This window comes from Diadema antillarum, unplaced genomic scaffold (assembly GCF_040938485.1).
Source record: "Diadema antillarum isolate AM-2024a unplaced genomic scaffold, OU_Dant_1.0 seq00001846_RagTag, whole genome shotgun sequence".
Classification (NCBI taxonomy): domain Eukaryota; kingdom Metazoa; phylum Echinodermata; class Echinoidea; order Diadematoida; family Diadematidae; genus Diadema; species Diadema antillarum.
This window is the reverse complement of record NW_027272518.1, coordinates 188,446-212,498: the sequence shown is the minus strand read 5'-3', so window position 1 is coordinate 212,498 and position 24,053 is coordinate 188,446. Positions and strand designations below refer to the sequence as shown.

At 37.2% G+C, this 24,053-nt stretch overlaps 1 protein-coding gene across 1 annotated transcript in view; it reads right to left on the bottom strand.

Annotated features, from left to right (window-relative positions):
* The window catches only part of LOC139712716 (pregnancy zone protein-like), a 54,982-nt gene that overhangs the window by 21,545 nt on the left and 9,384 nt on the right, over positions 1–24,053 (bottom strand). The window contains exons 6-10 of the mRNA XM_071624518.1: positions 20,319–20,483; positions 18,917–19,091; positions 8,493–8,721; positions 5,164–5,392; positions 2,388–2,529 (exon numbers count right to left, since the gene is read on the bottom strand). Of these exons, the coding sequence (XP_071480619.1) occupies positions 2,388–2,529; positions 5,164–5,392; positions 8,493–8,721; positions 18,917–19,091; positions 20,319–20,483 (940 nt within the window). The remainder of the gene's footprint in view (positions 1–2,387; positions 2,530–5,163; positions 5,393–8,492; positions 8,722–18,916; positions 19,092–20,318; positions 20,484–24,053) is intronic.

Genomic DNA, 24,053 nt, shown 5'->3' with positions numbered 1-24,053 from the left:
GAACAAAAAACAGGAAGTAAACCACCAGAGTAACAACAATGAAGGGATTATCAGATTAAACTGAAATTAAGCATGCCTCATTAACACATTCTGTCCATAATTAATGCCAACTTTCAAAGCAGTAGCAGTATCCTTTCAAAAGTTATTAGAGTTGAAAGTGAAGAGTGTGGACAAGGTTTTTCAGAAATGAAAAAGGGAATCTAAAGACACACCTAATCACACTATTCAACCAAAAATGTTCGAGATAAACTACTAAAAAAACACGCTTTCCTGCCGATTTCATGATACCAAATTTTAGCATAATGTAAAAGAAGACCCACTCTTTCAGAAAATATTAAAAAGTCAAGTTCGGCTAGGTTGACCCATTTCATTTATTTTCAGTCCTCACGCAAAATCAGTGTGTGCGACTTTATGTTCGTTTTGAGGTGCACGGTCACATATAATATCGCGTAATAGAGGTGTTATTAATAGATTGAAATGTCATATTCCACAAAAAAACATTACTTATGTTATATTCGTCGTTAATATTGCCTCATTTGAATTATGGAGTTTAGTATGGGGTAACACGCATCAGAATTTATTTGAAAGAGTGTCCCTCTTGCAATAGAAAGCCCTCCGCATTATCTGCCATTCCCCTGTACGTTCTCATACAAACACGTTGTTTACCTCTAATAAGCTCTTTAAAATTAAAGATTTATTTTTGTATAATTTAGGCCAATTTATGTATAAGTATTGTAACAATTTCCTTCCATCTATTTTTAATTCCATGTTCCTAAGAAACCAATCATTTCATGAATATCCCACTATTTATATCGGCCCAAATTATTGGAATTCTCTGAATCATGATAAAAAAAACGCCCCATCCATACATTCTTTCAAGAGGAGACTGAAGTCCTTTCTATTGCAGTCGTATGACTTTGCAGGACACAACTAGCCATTTGGCCTTCTTTCTCACATACAGACTTACTTTTTCCTCTTTGAAGAATAAATTGTAATCTTTTGGATGTCTGCTGCTATCTACGCTTTCGCCAAAAGAGTCAAAGACATGAATGTCTGTTTTATTCCTGTTATTCCTCACGTCCCTTCATTTCCTTGCTTTTCTCCTTTCAGACGCTACAATCACGTTTCCCCCTCCACAACCATTATCTGTTTCTCTTGATACGCTTCTGTCGAAGATCGCTGTCTCTGTTGTGCATTTTCGTTTGCTATTTTGTCTTCTATTTGTTCATCGTTTCCATTCCGTTTTGTCCCGTACAGCCTCTTCTTCAGTAGTTGTTTTGCTGTCTAGTCTTGTTTCATGTTTGTTCGCGTCTGTTAGTCTTGTCCATCCCGTTTTGTCCCGTACAGCCTTTTCTCCAGCAGTTGTTTTGTTGTCTAGTCTTGTCCTATGTTGTTCACGTCTATGATAGTAAGTGTATTTATCTGTGAATCTAGTTCTCAGTGGGCTTCCAGACTTCTTCCTCTTTTTTCCCCTCTCCTTTTGTATTTATGATGCTTCAATTAATCTTTCCATTGATGTTATTATTCCAGAGGGGCCCACATTCTACAAGCTCTGTCTTTTTAGTGGGTCTCTCCATTTTTCGCACTTTAAGCAAAGTTATACATGTACTTTATTTCGATCACTTCTGGTTTTTTTTTACTACAATGTATAATTACTATAAGGTCCTCCTCAATTGTTTTACATTCTTTTCGATACATAATGTTCTGTTTACCTTATTCTCTGTTGTCAAAAGAAGTGTAACTTATATGTTTTGTCGAAAAATGAAATAAACTTTGAATTGAAAAAAAGCATTAATTTTTAGAATACACAAATAATTTTTTAGATAGTGCACACGAATTGAAGACTCTTATGCCTCATTTTATCTTTACCCCTCTGCTAAGTATTATATTTCGATCATCTCAAAATGTAAGTTATCAACAAGTTATCTAACATGAATGTTTTACGCTCGTAAAGTGTTGTTGTAATACACGAATAATCATCATACCTAAGAAAAGTCGGAAGTAGAATACGAAGCAATTGCTACTTGGTTGTCTGATACACTTTGAAAGTTGGGACTTCATTAATCGACACATCAGCTGCATATAAAACTGAGCATATCATTCTTTTTTTAAAAATATATCATATATAGCTTATAATGTCCTTGAATGACAAGGATGAAACACATATATTCGTCCGATTCTTTGGTAAACTATCAATGATTCAACACTTTCAATTTGATGTTTTGTTGGCCATGGGGTATAGTATAGCAGGTTGTTTTTTGTTTTTGTTCTTTTCTTTGAAAGAAAATTTGAGCATATACAGTCAAAATGCTAAAAATGCTAAAAAGATATATAAAAATACCTGGAAAATATGTGACAAAAATTATATTGGTCTTTAATCTCCTTACCTCTGATAGGGATATCTCCAAGCTCACTGAAGATGAGTTCATACTCCACAGTCCTACTGATACTTCCACAGACCTCGATGATAGGAGATTCGGGTTCCGTTTCGATAGAGAAGCTAGTACTTTCAGTCATGGACAATTCAACCTGGTGAACACAGAGAAACGAAGAAAGATACCTTGCTGGATTTAAACAATTTAAAAGACACTTCAAATCAACCGATAAAAAATAGAAAGGGGCAAGACCGTCACCGACATTTAACTTCATAAATAATAAATATTGGTATCAGATTTCTGGCGAAGTGTTCTTTCATGGAATATCACCTTTACAAATGTGTGGAAACGTAGTATCGATAGCAATACGTGACCATGCATGAAAAAAAAAACAACAAAACACGCCCTGAATTCACATGAGGACTAGAAATGGGTGAAGCGGGTGAACATAGCGAATTTCTAGTTGTTGTTGCTTTTTTGTTGTTGTTTTTGTTATATGTTTTCTGAAGAGCTAGCATTTCTTCTAAAATAATAAAAAGTTTGGGATCGTTAAATTGACAGAAAGGTTCGTTTTTACAGGTTTTCTACGTCGTTATTGTCTGCAGAATAGTGGGATAAAGAATGTCATTCATGCCCAAATAATTACACATTCTTCACTTTGAACTCTAAACAATTTTCTAAGAATGGTTTTCCTGCCTTGAAAGTTGAGATCAGGATGGCATAGAAGTATTTATAGAGCATGTTAATAGTCAGCTTAATTTAATGATCTCTGCATTGAGTTTTACATCCTATTCCCCATTCATTACACAGCTATTGCACGGCCTTGTATGATCACGTGTTTGGATAGACCAAATACTTTGCAGACTTCTTTTCCCGACTGTGTTCATTCTTTTTAATGAAATAGGTCAGGGGAATCATTTTGATTGAGTTATATATCATTTAAAAACCCTAAAGTCTAGTCTTTCAGAATTTGTCAATGCCTGAAAATCCAGCTCTGGTGACTCTCTTTTGGTTCTGTGATGCAGGCTCACATTTAAACATGTACATGTACAACTCATAGTATCAATAAAAATATTCATCGCTATCACTTCTAGTTCTAGAGACACCTTTTTCAAAGATTACTTTTGGGGGGATGGTGAGGGTAGGGGGCAGTAGCATGGTGCCCATTTTAACAAATTAAGTATTGTGATCCTAACCCCTTACGGATGCGACCTGCCAAGTTTGGTGAACATCCATCATGAGGTTTTCAAGAAGAAGACGAAAATGTACAATTTAGTCCCCAATCTGGACCTTCCCACCACTCCCCCCTGCCAACAGCGGGGGGCTGGATATGCTATCAAACAAACTACAGTCATTAATGCACTAACTCATAGAATTGACTTAGCTCTATCACTTCTGATTCTGTAGAAGATTTTTAAAATACCTCAGTTGTGGGGGATTTGGGCCCCCTGGGGCCCCCTCGGTGGGGCATGGTGCCCATTTTAACAAATTTAGATCCTAACTCCCTGGGAATGCTACCTGCCAAGTTTGGAGAAAATCCATCTTGAGATTTTCAAGAAGATGATGAAAATGTGCAATTTAAGCCCCATTTGGACCTCCCCACCCCCCCCCCCCCCCACACACACACACTCCCCGCCCCAAAGGGGACACCCCTGGATCTGCCATGAACAAACTTGAAACTACAGACATTAATCTACTAACTCACAGTATTAACTTAGCTCTACCACTTGTGGTTCTAGAGAAGAAGATTTTTAAAGATTCCTTAATTTGGCCCCCTGGGTAGGGCATGGTGCCCATTTTAATAAAATTTAGATTCTAACCCAGTGGATGCTATCTACCAAGTTTGGTGAAAATCGCACCTGTGGTTTTCAAGAAGAAGATGAAAATGTAAAAAGTTTACGCACGACACACGAAGGACGACGGGTGACGCACGACGGACGCCGGGCGCCGGACGAAGAGCGATCGGAATAGCTCACTTGAGCCTTCGGCTCAAGTGAGCTAAAGCAATTTGGCTCCTTTCTGAGATATTCGGAGGGCAAAAGGAAGTAAGTGCACAAAATTGCATGAAAAATAGCAAAAGCAAGCAAGAAGTTGTCGATATGATTGTCACTTGCTTCCTTTTGCCATTAAAATTGTTTTATGTTTGTTACAAATTTATAATACTTTGGCTAGAGGAAGCAAGTAAAACATTCTCATGATATGGTTGTCAATTGCTTCCTTTTGCCAGATATTCCTAAAAATCTGAAATACTCTGCCAAAAGGAAGCAAGTTACAACCTCATGATATGACTGTTACGTGTTTCCTTTTGCCAAATTATTTGTATTTGCACGCAATCTAAAATACTTCGGCAAAAGGAAGCAAGTTACAACCTCATGATATGATTATCACTTGCATACTTTTGCCATTTTTTATGTTTGCTACAAATCTATAGTACTTTGGCAAAAGGAAGCAAGTTACATATTGATTAGTTTCTATGTAGATATCAAAATTCCTCGAATTGTCATTAATGCATCACCATATCATGACTTGCACGAATACCGACATCTTTTCTTACCGTAAATTTCCATGCTGAAGGGCTAACCCAAAAACATAATTTTCTCTATTTGTAGCATTTGTAGTATACTCGATGTCACTTGCTTCCTTTTGTCAAAGTAGGACAGTATAGTGACTGACAGTATTAGATGGACAGTTGATTTTTTTTTCTCACACATCACTTTTTTGAAGGGGAGGGGCAATAGGTATGACAATCCAAGACCTACCCCCCCCCCCCCCCAACATCAACACTCACCGTGAGGCAACCAGTGAGATAGTTGAAAACTGATACTTTGACAGGAACTTTCTCTCCCCGGAGGACGGAGTAAGGGAGTGTGTAGGAGAGGAAGAACGGCTGGAAGGCTCGGATGGACGTTGAGTCAGCCACGCCCACTCCGTGAGTGGGTGACAGACAGAAGGCACTGGCCACCCAGTCCGTTATGGTGTGTGGAATTTCTTCCCTGGTAACCTGCTGGCCACTTGCCCTTTAACAAAACAGCGAAGCAAAGTCAATGTAAAAATAAATATGGGACAAAATAGCAACAACTACAGATCTTAAAACAGCATTATGGAAACAAACCATACTTACCCCTACTGCATATTATCATAATTTTTGTCATGTGCATATGAAGAGTTTGTTCCCAAAAACCGATAAGTCCGTATTATTTTTGTCAAATAAAGATATAGGTGCGATTAAAGGTCAAGAGAAATAAAGAGAATAATAAGAACAATTTTGCTTCTTTTGACCATAACTTCAGAAATGTACCTTTATATGTAGTGACCAATATATCATTTAAAAGGTATTATTTTGTACTGTATGACAAAGACCATACTTTAGAATCTTCAAAAATGGACCTCATCGGTTTTTGCGAACAAACTCTTCATTTTTGTTTAATCCGCCAAAAATGACAACTATTATGCATTGATGATGACAACGGTATAATCCAATCATTCCAAGAACTTGAAATGATAGTTATCACTATCTTATGCATCATCTTTGTAAACAAGCATAACACGTTCCACCACATACAATATATAGGCAAAATATGTAATTTCTCAGAGTTAGTATCAAATAGTTCCTTGTTATGTTTGTCATTGTGAAGAAGTGCAAAATAAGTAACTTTGCCATCATGTGCAAGCAAAAAAAAAAAGAAATCCTTTTACAACAGACAGTCACATATATACTTACATACATACATTTACATCGCATATGTATTTTTTTTCTCCCGACCTATGTATCTTCAAATAACTACATGTATATTGTTGTAAATGACTTAAATAACTTATATCAAATACTTTAATAGTATATCATTTACTCATTATTCATTTAGCGATCGACTTCCGACAAGCTTTGCATTTTAGTGGGTCACTATTTTCCAAAATCGAATTCATTTTCCGCTCGCCCACGAAGTATCTATACATTGTTCCTCCTAATTATTGTATACATATGAAGACTTTGTTTGCAAAAACCGATAGGTCCATTTTTAAAGATTTTGAGTTACGGTGTCTGTCATAAAGTACAAAATAATACCTTTTAAATGACATATTGGTCACTGCATATAAAGGTACATTTTTGAAGTTATGGTCAAAAGAAGCAAAAAATTTCTTATTATTCTCTTTATTTTCTTGACCTTTAATCGCAAATATCTCCATTTCGCATATATGGACTTACGGTTTTTGCAAACGAACTCTTCATATGTTATTCTATAATTTATCTTGTATACTACATTAATCATTTGCAAACGTTTGAACAATAATGACTATTATTTCATGACATGTATACTTTGTACTATGTTTTTGATTTTTCGTTGATTGGAAATAAACTATGTCTGATATGATACGTAAATGAACGCCTATAAAAACACAGATACTCATACTAAACAGCGTTCTTCTGATATATTCATACAAGATTGAGTTTGGGAATTTAGATAGATAGATAATTCCTCCATACAGAATGAACACCTGTTTAAGAAGTTTTGTACACGCAATAAAAGATGTGACCAATAGAGGTCTCAGTTTTAATTACTATGGCCAAATTACATCATTGCACCACCCTCATGTTATGCGTATACAGTGTATATGCCGTAACACTTACTTAACGGATTACTGTGCTCATTTTTTGAGCGACAATAGATATATTCTGAGAACGATTAAAAGCATGATAATATAAAGCTGTGGGGTGTAGAGTTTGCTTCCTGTTTCATGTCGCATGTACTGCACAAAGAACAGCGTACCGTGAGATTAAACACTTGAATAGACCCTAAATCCTAAGTCTTCTTTTCCAATTAGACTCTTGTGAGAGTGTGTTCTTTCTATTTTTGAGACAGATTAGGAAATATCATTTTAGAGAGAGCGAGGCTTCATTTTAAAAGAATAGACCAAGCTCTTTAAAAATTTCTTCTCAACTTAAAATCAATGTTTGGTGACTTTTGGTTGTTGTGATGTCTTGTCACATAATATTGAAGAAATAATAACAATTATAGCTACAATAGCTATGATAGTGATTATTAACAAATATCAATTTACTCTCTAAAATATCAAGGGACAATGTTCACTCTTGAAAGAGTGAAAACAGAAAAGAATGAATTTAGAGTGAATAAGAGTGATTTTTAGTGAAAATGAACATTTTAACTAAAGGTTCACTCTAATTCCGCTCTAAAACACGCTCTTTTTTTTAAATCCACTTCTTCACGAGTGAACATTATCACTCGATATTTTTAGAGAGTATAGAGAGCAAAAGTTATGAACATAGTTGTATTCTTCTGCACTGTAAAAGCTGCTGGTATGCTTGCCAATAATGAATAAAAGTTATAGAATAATTATTATATAAAGAAATTCCTCTCAAGTCTTGATTTGAAGCCCCCTACAGTTTGAAGGACAAGTCCACCTTCATATGAATGTGGATTGAGTGAATGTAGCAATATCAGTAAAACACATCACTGAAAGTTTTGGGGGAAATCGGACAATGCGTTCAAAAGTTATGAATGCTTAAAGTATCTGCTGGATGAGAAGACTTCTATAGTGTATGATGTCATGATATTATGCGTACAACCATATAAAGAAAACAAAAAGAGAATTTCAAAAAACTTTACTTTTTTAATTAAGTGAACTTTTCTTCGACTTGTTACTGACATAATAGGTTCAGGGTAATACTATTCCCCCTGCCTTCTGAACGAGAGAAGTCAAGTGTTCCTTTGTTATGCGAGGAAAGTGAGAATATGTTGAATTTCCTTTATTCTTTCTTTATATCGGTGTACTCATGTGACATCACAAGCTATAGTAGTCTTCTCGTCAAGCCTTGAATGAGCAGAAACTTCACAAATGCATAACTTTTGAACGGATCGTCCGATTGTTTAAACTCTCAATGATGTGCTCTACTAATGTTGCTGTATTCACTCAACCCACATGTCTATGAAGGTTAACTTGTCCTTTAATATCATCTGGAGATATCATGACTTTTACTATAATTCATTCCGCATACATGAGAGGTGTGCAGGCAAAATCTACATCTCCCAGATATTATTCATGCAGTGTCTCACATCAGAGACAAGATTGCTTGAATTATGGTGGAGAAGAAACACTAACCCCATTCTTGATAGCTTCCAAAGCCATGTTTCCGGGAAGTAATTTCTCAATTCTGCCATGGGTGTCGCTTCATCTGCAGGTTCCAATTCAACCCGGTCTGGTATGTGCGTTATAGGCACTGGCTCTGAATCCAATACAAAACGAACATTTGCCCCTGGGCCCGGTAACCCGTGATGGAAGCCTGGGTTCATTAAGCTCGGATATAACCAACACGGATCAGGAAACTGACCTGGGACAAAGACATGGTTAGGAAAATACAACAAATTTCAGTGATATCTCGACCCTGTATAGATTACGCCAGTAAAGATGTCAGAGACACCTAGAACTCATACAGTCAGGGCAACAAATCGTAGTGATACCTGAACCTCGCATGGTCAGTAAAAAAAAAAAGAAAGAAGAATCAACGTGTTACAATGACCTTATCAAACTGCCGGTTTTTGAAGTTAGTTCCAATTTGCCACATTAAATACTACATAATGTTGAAAATTATTGGCTTCCTGAACAATCTAGAGTTTAATCAGTATTTCATTTAATAATCACTTGTTTGCTGGATGACCTAACACTATCAGGTCAGGGTGGGGCATCGGTCATATTCAGGGATTGTTCTAGTTGTACATGTATTTGTATTTGAATTCAGTCTTTTTTTGTGTGTAATAATGTATTATTTGGCAGTGTTTGTAGCTGTTTTACATTAAATATAGCTGATTCGTGGCGCATGCACTGGGCGGGGAGGAAGGCCTCGAGCCTCGGTGATTAAGTTTGCTTTTTTTTCTCCCCTGGCAACCAGCGGCATGCACCTGGAATCACAACAATCTTTATATCATGTGAAACGATTTCCTGTGTGCATTCTATGTCCGCTTGTATTGTTTGTTGGATTGCCGAATAAATAATAATGATAAAAGTAATAATAATAATAAAAATAGTGATAAAAATAATGTAAAATGTAATCATTCATATAACAGGAACCTGCAAATGATGGTGATATCTCTAAAACGTATCACCTAATTCTGTATGTCTAAGCCGTACACCTATTTCGTTGACTATGACGACTGAAGAGGAGACAGTTTATGTTATCATTATACACTGATTTACATTTTCTGATATTAAGGGTGGAATAACTATGAAGGTTATTTATCAATTGTTTCTTTTTACAGTTGTAAAGTGTTCAATTTATCTATTTCGTCGATATTTCCTGTTTTTATTTTTCTGTAACTTATTAATCGTAAAGGTATAATTTACCATTTGCAAAAATATAAAAATAAAAAATGAGTAAGGGATAGAAACAGCCACTGTAAAAAACTGAATTGGTAAAATCGATGTTAAGCACTGCTAAATTTACAAAATTTGAACAAAAGAATGTTTCCAGACTAAACCATCTACAGATATGGTTTACTAGGAAAAATACAGATATATCCTTACATTTTAGGATTTATCATCAAAATTGTACATGATGGGATGTTTTGTGGTACAACCGACCTACTCATATACATTTTGAAATCACTGTTCCCAAAAGTAAACAGGACCTTTGAATAGCATGAATGATTTGCAGCAAAGATCCTGGTGTCAACATGCATAGCAGCGATAAATGATCAATGAAAACAACATCTGGGCAAATAAAAAAATAGAACGGAACCCTAGTCTACTTACAAGGTATGTATCTTGTAATGGTTACCCAGCATGGTCTTGTCTCTAGCTCAAAGTCGGACATGACGTCAACTCCAGCCATCTGAAGGATATACACACAGCGATTTCAAATTCACCATAAGAAAATATCATCGTCATGACGAACCTTCCGGAACGAAATATGCCACGGTGCTCCTGCTCTTCAGTGATAGTTTAAAGGGATCGTATAGTTTTGGTTGAGACCTAATTTCAGGTTTCTTACATTTTTTTGGTGATATAATGGGCAACCTCTTACAAAATATGAAAGAACATTTAATTATACGAGGAATTTAACCTCTGTTAGGTGAAAATTGGTTTTGAAATGGCTGAGATATCCAAAACAAAGAGCAATTCTAATAAAGTGTGGGACCCACACTTTATTACGATCGCTTTGTTTTACTTTGTTTTTGGATGTTTCAGTCATTTCAAACCCGAATTTAATCAAATAAACTTTGAATTTCTCTTAAAATGGTATGCCTGTACTATAATCATAAGTGTTTTCTTGATATCTCACAAAAAGTTAACAGCCCAATTCCCATTTCCACCAATACTGTACCAGCCCTTTAAAGGCATGAGCATTTGTGAAGGTGCATCACAAAACAATCAAAAAAAAAATAAAAAAAATTCTGAAAGAGCAAGTCTTATTCTACATTAAGCTAGAATTTGGGATCATAAATTGGGCAGGAAAGTGTGTTTTTCAGCAGTTTATCTTGAACATTTTTTGTTAGAATAATGTGATTAGGTTTGTCTTTAGAATCCCCTTTTAATTTCTTATAAACTTTGTACACGCTCTCCACTTTCAACTCTAATGACTTTAGAAAGAATAATGCTACTGCTTTTAAAGTTGCCATTGATTATGGACAGAATGTGTAATAAGTCAAGCTCAATTTCAGTTTAGTCTGATAATCCCTTCATTGTTACTCAGATGGTTTACGCCCTGTTTTTTGTCTCATTCATCGCACTGCCGGCACGATTTTGTAAAGATTAAGCGCTTGAATAAACACTGTACTTCAGAGCCTCTTTTTTATCAGTTCACACTTTTCCTGAGTGTGTGTTTTCTTTCCAATATATAGATAGGTTAGGAGAGTCTATTTGATTTGAGTTATACATCATTTAAAAGCTTAGAGTCTACTCTTTCAGAATATGCTCTTAACTAAAATTTCATATCTGGCGACTTTTTGTTTGTTTTGTGATGCAGGGTCACATTTATTCCTGAGGGACAATCTTATTTTTTTATTCAAATTTTGAATCGCAGGCTGAAAATTCAACAATTAACTTATTATGCCATCAAATCACTTTTAATAAATCAAATATCGTTCCAGAAAATTGATGCTGTGGAACCAGGCACCTAACAGAATTTTATGCGATCGATTTGCCTGTAAATAGAACTATGCAGGTAACAGTATCTACATTCTCTTGTGATTACACGTAGTATAATATTACAGGGAAAGAAGGATAGAAAAGTTTAACAATGTCATTTTTTCTTTTTAGAGCAATCCCAGATATCTAAGATATGTTGCCTTTCGATGAAAAAACAGTTTGAACCCCCTTTTTAATCAGCAAAAAGCTTTTTATTTGTTTTTTTTTCTTATAAATCATAATACAATATAACACCTTGCTTTGAACCTAGATATTATTAGAAACATGAAGGCTTAAACTGGATGCACATTGCATCATACAGGACTGTATCAGGACTGTATATGAATGCCAATAGGGTATCTTATCATATTTCATCGAGACAAAACTAAGATATTGTATGGAATAGAATTCCTGAATATAAGGACGACCCAAGTCCTATTTTTGGCCAAATTCAGTTTAACATGGGAAATTGTAGCTTATACATGGACTTCAGATCTTGTGTATAAATGATAAACCCTAATTACCTCCCGGAAGTTCCTAACATGAATGAGTGAAATCTGATATGAATGTAGGAATGACCCCAACTGCTTTAGAGTAGTTTGGGAAAGGTACACAAATTACAGAAGAACCAAGATCCTGCCATTTGAATAACACAAAATTATTGGGGAAAATGGAGAAAATCGTGTTTTCAGTGCGCATGTTAGTAGTAAGCCTATGTATGGTCTGAATTTCGAAACAACTAAAAATGTAGCAATCAAACCGTTTTAGAAGATTGGGAAACTAGTGAAATGGCAGCATTTTTACCTTACCTTTGAACAAATGACCAAACAGATTCAGAGATTTGATGTCTAGTAATACGTGTGTATTAAAACTTTATGAAAATACTCTCCCGCACTGCAGAGACACGGGGAAAATTGTGACATTTTGCAATTTGAACTTGACCAATGACCTTTGGCCCTTGACTTTGGTTATGTGCAACCATCGTTTGATGCCGACAACTTTATTCACTTATTTATGCATGTGCAAATATTCAGCTGGGTACCTGTAGCGGTTCCTTAGTTATATTGTCCACATATTATTGCTTATAAGAGACAAATGGAAGAAATTGCCAAACATTTTAAATAACACAAACACATATATGCACATTATAGCTCCAAGTATACAAACAGACGTGTACACGCACAGCTACACACACATGATGACTTAGTATAGTAATGAGGGACATTACACTGTTGAAGACAATTACATTTTTGTAGGCCATACGGAATAAAAGCTGAAAAAAAGCAACAAAACTCTCTTATCTTTTGCTTTTACCATACCATTAATCAGTTGTTAATATAACAGCCTATCCTGTGTATGATTCAAAGAACGACCCAAGTCCATCACAGAAAATGACCTCTCCACAATTAAATGCAAACTTTAATTGTGATGATGATATATATATATATATATATATACTAATGTCTATATACAATGTTGCCTTCCCACTACAATCAAATAGAACATTATTGGACAAATAAAAAAGATATGACGTTTTTTTTTTTCTTTTTTAAGTTACTCGAAATGACCTCCCATGAAATCGGGGCGTTCTTACATTCAGATATTATAGTCTCCCATGCCCTTAAAATGTTCTTCCAATCCAAGCTATATGAGGAAAGATTATATGGTTGTACCATTCGTCTTTGTTTCTATTATTTTGCTGCATCCATACAGCTTAAAGGATGATACAGTATTGGTAGAGATGAGAACTGGGCTTTTATTTTTTTTGCGCGCGCTACCAAGGAAACACTTATGAAATAATACATTTCATACCATTTCAAGAGGAATTCAAAGTTTATTTGATGAAAATCGGGTTGGGATGACTGAAACATCCAAAAAAAAAAGTAAAACAAAGTGATCGTTATAACAGGTGGGTCCAACACTTCATTAGAATCGCTCTGTTTTAGATATCTCAGCCATTTTAAGACCAATTTTCATCAAATAAACGTTGAATTCCTTATGGAATTACATGCTCTTTCATATGCGACCGTGCACCACAAAACGAACATAAAGTCGCACACACTGATTTTGTGTGAGGACTGAAAATAGGTGAAATAGTTTAAACGAGCCAATCTTGACTTTTTCACATTTTAAGGAAGAGCAAGTCTTCTTCTACATTATGCATAAATTTAGGATCATAAAACAGGCAGGAAAGTGTGTTTTCTAGCAGTTTATCTTGAAATTTTTGGCAGAACAGTGTGATTGAGTGTGTCTTTAGTGTCCTCTTTTCATTTCTTAAAATCTTGTACTCACTCTCCACTTTCAACTCCTTTAACTTTTGAAAGGATGATGCTACTGCTTTGAAAGTTGGCATTAATTAAGGACAGAGTGTGTTTATAAGGTTTGCTCAATTTCATTTTGATTTGGTAATCCCTTCATTGTTGTTACTCCAGTGGTTTACATCCTGTTTTTTGTCCCTTTGATCGCACAACCAGCACAGCTTGGTAAAGACTAAGCTGCACGTCTCATCACACGCACGAAGAAGCATGAACATATCACACCTGTCATCAGATCACTGCACTGGCTACAAATTCATGACCGCATCATCTTCAAAGTTCTACTCCTCACCTACAAGATTGTCCACAACTTAGCACCATCCTATCTTCATCATCTGGTTTCCCTCCGGACTATATCTACTTCCTCAACAACCAGACGCCTTCGTTCTCACACCACTGCACACCTTCAACTCACATCGGCACCGCGCACCCGTACCCGTTATGGCAACCGCGCATTCAGTGTTATTGCACCTACACTATGGAACAACTTGCCCATCCACGTCCGTAAAGCTCCAACAGTAGACTCCTTCAAATCATTACTCAAAACTCATCTGTTCTCTCATGCCATGTAATTTGAATTGATTTATTATATGCAGTCTGTATATATGTTAAGTTCGTTCTTTAAGTTATAACTTACAATGTTCATTTTATGTATTTTGTATCTTGTATTGCGTTTCATCGTATCACAATTTGTATATATTCCATAATTGAATCTATTTTCCAATTTTTTTTCTGCAGCGCTTAGAAACGTTGTAATAAGCGCTTTATAAATGATATTTATTATTATTATTATTATTATTGACATAGGCACTATACTTCAGAGCCTCTTTTCTCAGTTCACACTTTTCCTGAGTTTGTGCTTTCTTTCCAATATTTTGATAGGTTAGGAGAGTCCATTTGATTTGAGTTATACATCATTTTAAAGCTTAAAGTCTGCTCATTCAGATTATGCCCTTAACTAAAATTTCATGTCCGGCGACTTTTCGTTTGTTTTGTGGTGCAGGGTTACATTATCATAAGAAGTTTCTCATCTCACACACATACACACACACACACACCAAAAAAAAATATTGTTAGAAACCTCAACCAAAACTATATGATCCCTTTCGTATCCCTTTCTAACATCATAGGCCATTTTTTTTTTTTATAATAGATAAAACATTTCATTTCTATGACAAATACTCATATTGCGTTAAAATGTGTCTGACGTCATGTTGGCTCTTTATGATGTCATGGTCTCAGAGATCTAATAAACAAAACAATAAGGGTATTGTAAGCAGTCTGCAAAGTAAAGTTTACCATGGCGCAACAGACCTCTTACTTGTGTACGATGACGCGTGCTGAGGATATTTTGCCGACGAAAAATATGCACTGACTTGTGACATGTATACGTGTTTGACATTGCCTTGTAATGATGGTAAACTTACCCCAAAACTCGCCGAACTGTCGACATGCTTACTATACCACGAGGTCCTTGCATTTGAGTTTGGTGGGAGCGCGATCTCCTCAGTCCGTGGACATGACACTGATCTTCTGAACGGGACATTGTTGAAGGAGTTGACTGGGGTAAATACCTGCAAACCAATGAATGGCAGAATCGTATCAAAAATATATTTTTGGACTCCATCATGGTCCATAATCATCTGTTTTTCGCAAGTGTTTTCACAATCTGTATGATATTAATCAAAACCACAAATGAAAATTTGATGCACAGATCTCACAGTTCACTTATCAATGTCAACACTGCGAACATTTAAAAGTCAACATGTCTGCCACTATGGAAATAAACCAAACATCATAATGTGACCGTGCATCGCAAAACCAACATAAAGTTGAACCCCTTGATTTGACATGAGGACTCAAAAGAGGTGAAACCGGTCAACAAAGTCAATTTCAAGTTTTTCATATTTTCTGAAAGAGCTTTTCTTCTTCTACAGTATACTAGAGTAGGCGATCATACAATGAATGAGAAAGTCTGTTTTAATCGATTTTTCTACAACTTTTTTTTGACTAGTGAGATCATGTCTTTGAGGCCCCTTTTTATTTTTTGAAATCCTTTGCACATTCTTACAGATTTAACAATAATAACTTTTGAACTAAGCTAGTCATTTGAAAGTTGGTATTTAACATGAAAGGAATGTGTTTAAAGCGCATGTTCGATTTCAACTTTTTTTCTCTCTCTTCACTGTTGTTGCTCCAGTGGCTAACATTCTTTTGCTTGTTCCAACATCGCACAGCCAGCACAGCTTGTTGGAGAGTTAGCACTTGAATAGACCCTGTACTTCAGAGCCTCTTTTCTTCGTTCACATTTTCCAAAGTGCGTGCATTCTTTCCAACAATAAGGTCAAGAGAATCCTTCTGAATTGACTGATACATATTTGAAAGCTTAGAATCTGCTTCTCTAGCGACTTTCTGTTTGATTGTTTGTTTGTCTGTTTTTTTATGTTTTCTTTTATGAAGGGTCGCATATAATGTTGAAATAATTCTACTTCTTTCAGCTCACAAAACTTAGAAACTTAATGGATTTCCATGTCCTAGCCAATAACATAATCGTGAGATAAAGACATAGCGATCTGATTCAATTTGCATCGTAAAAGTGATACTCGGGTTTGGAAACTATAGATTAATGTTGATTTCTGAAGGAAGGCGTTTGCATGGTGGAGTACATTGAATATGCTCGGTTTGCGGTTCACCATGTGGAATCTTTAAAAGGACTGTTAGAATGACAGGAGGAAAAAAAAAGGTAGGATAAGAGGTAAGAAATTGAGTAAGAGTATTCTTTCTGGAGTGTGTGTAGAGATGGAAAGGACTGTGAACCGGAGAGAGATAGAAGAGCTTAGGAGTCCTTCTCCTATGCTCCATAATCATATAAATTAATGTTTGCTCAATTTTAACAAAATTGCCATGATTCATTTTATATAGCTCTCCTCCTAGTTTCTGTTGTAATGTATTCTCTTCAGAGCTAGGAAATAATGAGAAAATGGATTCGGTAACTGTTTTTAACCTCTACCTTGTCTTTTGTGAGTTGGTTGTCGCCCGCCATGATATGCACACTTTTGTCCACTACACCAAAAGCACAAAGTGAGGACGGCTGGGCAGACACACGTACAGAAGCTGGTTGCCCTGGTCGAACCTCTCTGCCTTCAACAAACTCTACGGACACCTGCGGGAAGATTTGAAAATGATTCACTTGTGAATATTGCATTGTTTACGAGACATTTATGATGTCATTTATTGAAGTGACGTAATATATTATTCTATACTGTTTAGTTTTGTCTGTTTGTATAATGAAATGTATTTAGTGTCCGATGTAAAGTCACTTAAAGGCTTTTTTTTTAAAATAACTATACTTCACTATTATGTACGGGCATGAGTGACATACGAATATGAGTTTGAAATTAAAATTTGTAGATGGAGTGCATATTTCAAGGTTAGAGATTTTTCTCTCCGAAATTGCAGTCTATGTCGCGAACCTGTTTGGCGATTGTGTTATGTAGGGTTACGATGTAACCACTTCACAGGGGCGGATCTAGCTTTTTCCCAAGGGGAGGGGGTTCAGGGACTGAGCTGCGAATTACGGAAGGGAAGCGAGGGAGGGGGGGGGGGGTAACCCCCCCCCCCCACACACACACACTCACACACATACACACACACAGTAGATTTATTTTTCATTTGTAGGGTTACCATATGGTGGGGGGGGGGGGGTTTAAACCCACGACCCCCCCCCCCCCGTAGATTCGCCACTGCTTCTACCTTCAGTCTACGAAAGACCTGTTATACACGAACAGACACAGAAACTGCATATTATGGGGATTGACTAAAAAAAGAAGCAAGTATAGAATTTGATCAGAAGCAATATTTCGATGCATTTAGGGCCTCATTTTATTGAGGCATAACGATGTTCATCCACTGATTTAAGGTGCCCACTCCAAGATGATGCTTGCTCGACTTCACCGGTTTAAACCTTTCCAGCTGAATTTCTCAAGTTCGTTTTCACATAGAAGCAAGCATTGTAACAATCAGTATGGATGTTATTTTGGGGGTTTTGTGTGTTTTATTAATGACTAAAACGCTATACAGCGTACTTGCATGCTAATACTAACCTTGTTCTGAAATGAAGGATTTATTTTGATTTCTCCATTGGCGCTGACTACTTCACCATCTCCGCGGATGTAAAAGACAAGAAGACGAGCTAATGGAGACATCTCAGCCGTGGCAGTGAAGGAAAATACCAAGTTCCCAATAACACGAGGAGGATAGGGTGGCAGAACGGGCGCTCTGACTTCAAAAAACAAACAGGCAAAGTAAAAAAAATGCACTGCAGGCCAATATAATTGAACACCCCCCCCCCCCCAAAAAAAAAAGAAAGGGTCTTATATCTAGTGATATAGCTACACGAAATCAGATCACAAAAACAGGAAAAGCATCACTTTACGGGTCTGTGGTCATAGGCTATCCAAAGGCTATGGCTGCCCACGGCATTCTACAATTTAGTGCAATGGTTAGGAACATCCTGCCTTGTTAAAAAAAAAAATCACTAACATGGGGTTTGTGGGCAAATTCTGAAATGGAATATCATCTACCAGCAGACGGTTAACGCACCTGTTGTTCTCCAACGCCCGCCATAATGATATGGAGAAGATCTTTTTTCTCTGCCTGCGGTTGATGCATCCCCTCGTATTTCTGCACGGCTTTCTACAGGTGGATCTATTACATTCGGATTTGTCCATGTCTCTTGCCCGCTGGAGACGACACGCCCTCGTGACAAAATCTGCAGAACCAGAAAATATTATCCTTCAGAGGTGTCAACATTAGTATTTTCAAATTTCCCACATTAATATCTAAAAAAGAGCCCCTCTTCCATTGCTCTCAAAGGTTTAGCCTAAACATGATTTGAACTCTTGCGGTGTATCAAAACAAAATGCACATCTTCTGTTGTTTGGACATTAGCATACATAACGATCGCTACCATAATCGGTTCTGCTGAATTACATAAGCAATGCAATGAATGGTGGAATGAATGCTTACGAGCCCACGACAGAATAAAAATGAGAGATTGGATACGAACCCGATAGAAAAAATTAATACTGGAGGTCGTCTCAGAGGCAGGCCTTGTAAACGTAAGGTTGACATTCACATCTTGACCACTGGTGACGACTGTTTGATCAAATGTTCCAACGTCAAGAAAAGAACCGCTCGTCGAATACCATGCATCCACAAATTTCGTTGGAATCGTAAATATTGCTCCTTCTGCGTCAGTAGCCTGGAAATGCATAAAGGAAGAAATGGAAACCAATTACTGCATAATTATCTTGTTACACATGGTCTGGCAGATTAAAGGCACTCAATCGTGGCGAGTGGTTTGTGCGGCACGGAGACGAACGCAACACGCTGCCTTCCCAATTCTGTATCAAATGTAGTGACCCCGAATGAGAATAGCGCTGACTCAATGGGTCAGCGAACAAAACGCTAGGCTACAAGAGAGCTCTCTGTGCTAATCTCCTATCAAACCCAAAATGGCTGTCCGAGCGAGCCACGAGAGCTTCCGAATGGACGCACACTCTCAGTGCGCATGCGCATGAAGAGAGGCCAAAAAAGCCAAGCGTCTTCTGGCCTCTCTCCTCCAATCACCGCAGCTCGCGGTGACAATATTTGTCAATATTTGACAATATTTGTGTATGATGCGCACACACACACGCACACACACACACACACACACACACACGCTTCCTTTGGCCTCTCTCCTCTAATCACCGCAGCTCGCGGTGACAATGTTTGTGTATGATGCGTACACACACACGCACACACACACACGTGTCTCAGTGGCAGCATTATCCCAGACGTTTATGAATATAGCACCGACTCTGGCATTACGCAATTGCATGCACAAACTTCGGTCGTTCGGAGTTTACGTACCATTAGGGATAACGATCGGCTGTCTTTAAGCGTTGGTATGCTACGTATATCTTAACCTTTAAATTTCCTCTTGAACATTCAGATAAGACATTCAGACAGTAACCAGAACTTTAAATAAGGCATTATAATACCCAACCCACTTTTCAAAACTGAAAAATGCATATATGAAATTAATAAAATTGATGAAGACCATGCAAAATCATTTTCAGCTAGAGACGAGCAAACAACAAACGACATTATAACTTCTTCGACTGCTACACAGTAATGTATATCTACATGGAATAGTAGATTATTGCTTTCATTTGGGAAACACCAACAGCTAAAGAAAGATGGATTTGTTTCACCCCGACCACCCCCCCCCCCACACACACATACTCATTCATACGTTAACAAAAGGCAATCTGTCAGTCAATTTCAATTCTTGACGAGATTTAAATTGCACTATACTTTATGCATGTCAATGTGTGTATGGGTATGTGTGTGTGTGTGTGTGTGTGTGCATGTATTAATGTTTAGGTGCGTTACGTGGGTGAGGATGCGTACTGCTTTATGAATTATGGAGAGAGGTCATTACCCTTAACGTCAGGGTCGTTGTAAGTGGGTCAGAAGGTCCTTGAATCTCAAATCGACCAATGCCGTTGGTCTCGGTGACAACTGTCATGTGCCTGCTCGTCTCGGCTATTTCCACACGAACTGCAATACCCGGAACTGGGGTGCCATCGGGGTATGACAGAACGACCTTGTAAAAATAAAATAAATTATACGTGACATAACTTTCATCCTAGTCATTCCTATGTCGAGCTTTAAACCAAAATTTTCTATCATTGCATCCTAAAGAATGATCAATTTATGTATTTGCAAACTTTAATGTTAATCCTGTATTCTTGCAAATTATTGAATCAAGACAACCGGCCTGTTCACATACTGGTCACCACAATACGGCAGAAAACCGTGTGTTCTTAATTAATGTCCTTACGATAATGTTATTTTAAATTAATGATTTTACGTTTGCTATCTTTCTGCTGTCACTGTAAACAAAAGATAAAAAACAATAACAAAACAATAAAAGTGTGTCATGTAACCTGACTTTTGATACGGTATAAGAGCAATATGAATTATGTAACAAAAATACGAGGCAATAGCGTTCAGTGCTCTGAAACCCTGCTCGGATATAATCATTATTGCCAATTGTAACGGATGACTTTCATGTTGTGGATATAATACCAATGTATACTGAAACATGATGACTCCTACAATTACATCTGACGAGTCATCGGGAGTGTAAACGCTTTTACGTCATTTTCCATAGATTGCTTTGCTTCTTATATTAAAGCCAATGGAGAATCCCAATTTCATGTGAGGAAAGTAGTGTAGTAAAGAATTTGAAATACTGCAAAATTTATGATCTGTAATTCAAAGGTCAAAAGGGCACACTGTTAACAGCGGTATATCAACAAAAAGCTACAGTCTTCTCTCTTATTCAATAATTCCAATTAGGTTGAAATGAATTTGACAATAGGCAATCTAGTTATAAATACATAAAATACATCATAACACAAGCATTTGCTGAAGAAACATTTCTATAACATTTTAGTAAAAGTCAGATTATTGTTAGGTGATGACAGACGAAATCTAGCCATATGTATAATGCCTGCTATATTTTCATAACCAACAGCAAATTTATCTAACAACAATAACAAAAAAATCAACGATTTCAAAGACGCAAAATGAAATATTGGAAGAAAGAACTGAAGGTACCGGTGAACTAAATATCGTCTGTTGAGAATGAGAAGGGCGTTAAGTTGTCTTGAACACTATGGGTTTAGTGGCAAGTTAACGCCCTTATCATTCTCAACAGACGATATAGTTCTTACCTGCCCCCTGTAGGGTAATCCTGGTTTGAAGAAATCTGGTCCCTGGATCTTTACTGTATAATGTACACGGCTGAGGGGAATGGATACGGTTCGTGATTGCATCAACACTCCTAAATTCACAGGGAGACAAACATATATACACAAAAATTGCACAGTTCTCATACATAAAGAGATGAACATTTTCTTCTTTCCATATAGATTTCATATATTCATTGAAAACACACTGGACATTATTTTCTTCCAAAGCAAGTTCAGGTTGAACAGATTCAAAAGAAATGTGTGTGTGTGTGTGTGTGTGTGTGTGTGTGTGTGAATATGTAAATGTCATGTCTGAATATTTCGCGTTGACCTTCTTGATGAAAACACTGTAAAACGTCTAGAAAAAATATATATATAATTTTCTTTAAATATGAACAATTGTATTAGCCTTGATTATTTTCATAATTGTATAGTGAACGTTACTTTACACCAAACGTCTGCTAGTCCTTTCTATGATTACAGGGTACAAGTAGGTACACAAGCAACTAGGCTCTTTCATTTCTTACAAGCAACATGCATTCTTTATAATGATATTTTGTTTTGATTAAATGAAAATACAATATGAATTTAATTCAATCGAAACTTCATTCGTGTACACTCGTTAGTCACAGACTAGGTCATGCCGTCAATCCCTCGTTTGAGGCGAGTCCCCAACTGGGGTTACCCAAAGTGGGGTGCGTATATTTGTCGTTTGGGAGTTGGGAGTCGAAGTACTTGTCCATTGCAAATAAACTTTCTGCTCAGGCGTGACAAACCTGGAGGCCAAGCCAGGGTTTGATGACTCCAGCAGCTGTCGTATTACGTAAGAGCATGATAAGGATATCTGCCTGTGGCAGACCATTCAAAGTGAACTCAATTTTCTCTATCCTTTTTAAAGTTTTCAATTTTATATTCTATTGAGAAATTCTATGGTCATCCATTTTACATTTCGAACGAAAAAAATTGACCTGTATATAACGAAAATACAGGAATAAGAAGGAGAGCATTGCCAGTTTGCCGGTGCTATTTGGCAGTGAGTTACAACGGGGAGGTGAGACTACTCCCTGGTTACAATCAGCCTGCTGACTGGATCATTGAGAAAGCAGCTGTCGTATTACGTAAGAGCATGATAAGGATATCTGCCTGTGGCAGACCATTCAAAGTGAACTCAATTTTCTCTATCCTTTCTAAAGTTTTCAATTTTATATTCTATTGAGAAATTCTATGGTCATCCATTTTACATTTCGAACGAAAAAAATTGACCCGTAAATAACGAAAATACAGGAATAAGAAGGAGAGCATTGCCAGTTTGCCGGTGCTGACAATGTACGTGCTATTTGGCAGTGAGTTACAACGGGGAGGTGAGACTACCTCCCTGGTTACACTCAGCCTGCTGACTGGATCATTGAGAAAGCAGCTGTCGTATTACGTAAGAGCATGATAAGGATATCTGCCTGTGGCAGACCATTCAAAGTGAACTCAATTTTCTCTATCCTTTCTAAAGTTTTCAATTTTATATTCTATTGAGAAATTCTATGGTCATCCATTTTACATTTCGAACGAAAAAAATTGACCCGTAAATAACGAAAATACAGGAATAAGAAGGAGAGCATTGCCAGTTTGCCGGTGCTGACAATGTGCTATTTGGCAGTGAGTTACAACGGGGAGGTGAGACTACCTCCCTGGTTTAATACAATCAGCCTGCTGACTGGATCATTGAGAAAGAGAGAGAGAGGGAGAGAGAGAGAGAGAGGGAGAGCGAGGGGGAGAGAGGGAGGGAGAGGGGGGAGAGATGGGGGAGGGAGAAGGGGAGAGCAAAATGGAATGACAATAGTTCCGGTCACTACAGTACAGGCATGCTCTGTCTGCATACGCTGAATGTCCACACTCACACACACACACGTACACACACACACGCACCATGGAGCTACATGGCCCATGCCAAAACGAAAACAATCCCCTCCTCTCGCGGTGCCCCCCCCCCCCCTCCTGTGGCGCTGTGGCGATGACTGATGCTTAGATTAGGCCAGGGTCAAGAAACAGGTGTTTTATATCTTTGACTTTAAGTCATTGATTGCCAAGATATGCACTGGCATTATTTACTGGGGTGTAGCCTCTTCAAACGAGAGATTTGCGTCATGGTGTTATATACATTATGCAGTGAAAGCACCATTTCATTTCTTTACACAGAAATTGTGTCAATAATCAAAAGCTCTCATTCTATATGTATATATGTGTGTGTGTGTGTGTGTGTGTGTGTATGTGTGTGCGTGTGTGTGTGTGGTTGTGTGTTCAGGAATGAAGATATATCTATTTAGGATAAAAATCCACTTTGAAATATAAGCCTTCCTGAGTTGCTATTGTTAAATTATGTACATTGCCGATTCTTTATCCACAACATCTTACCTGTTCCTACC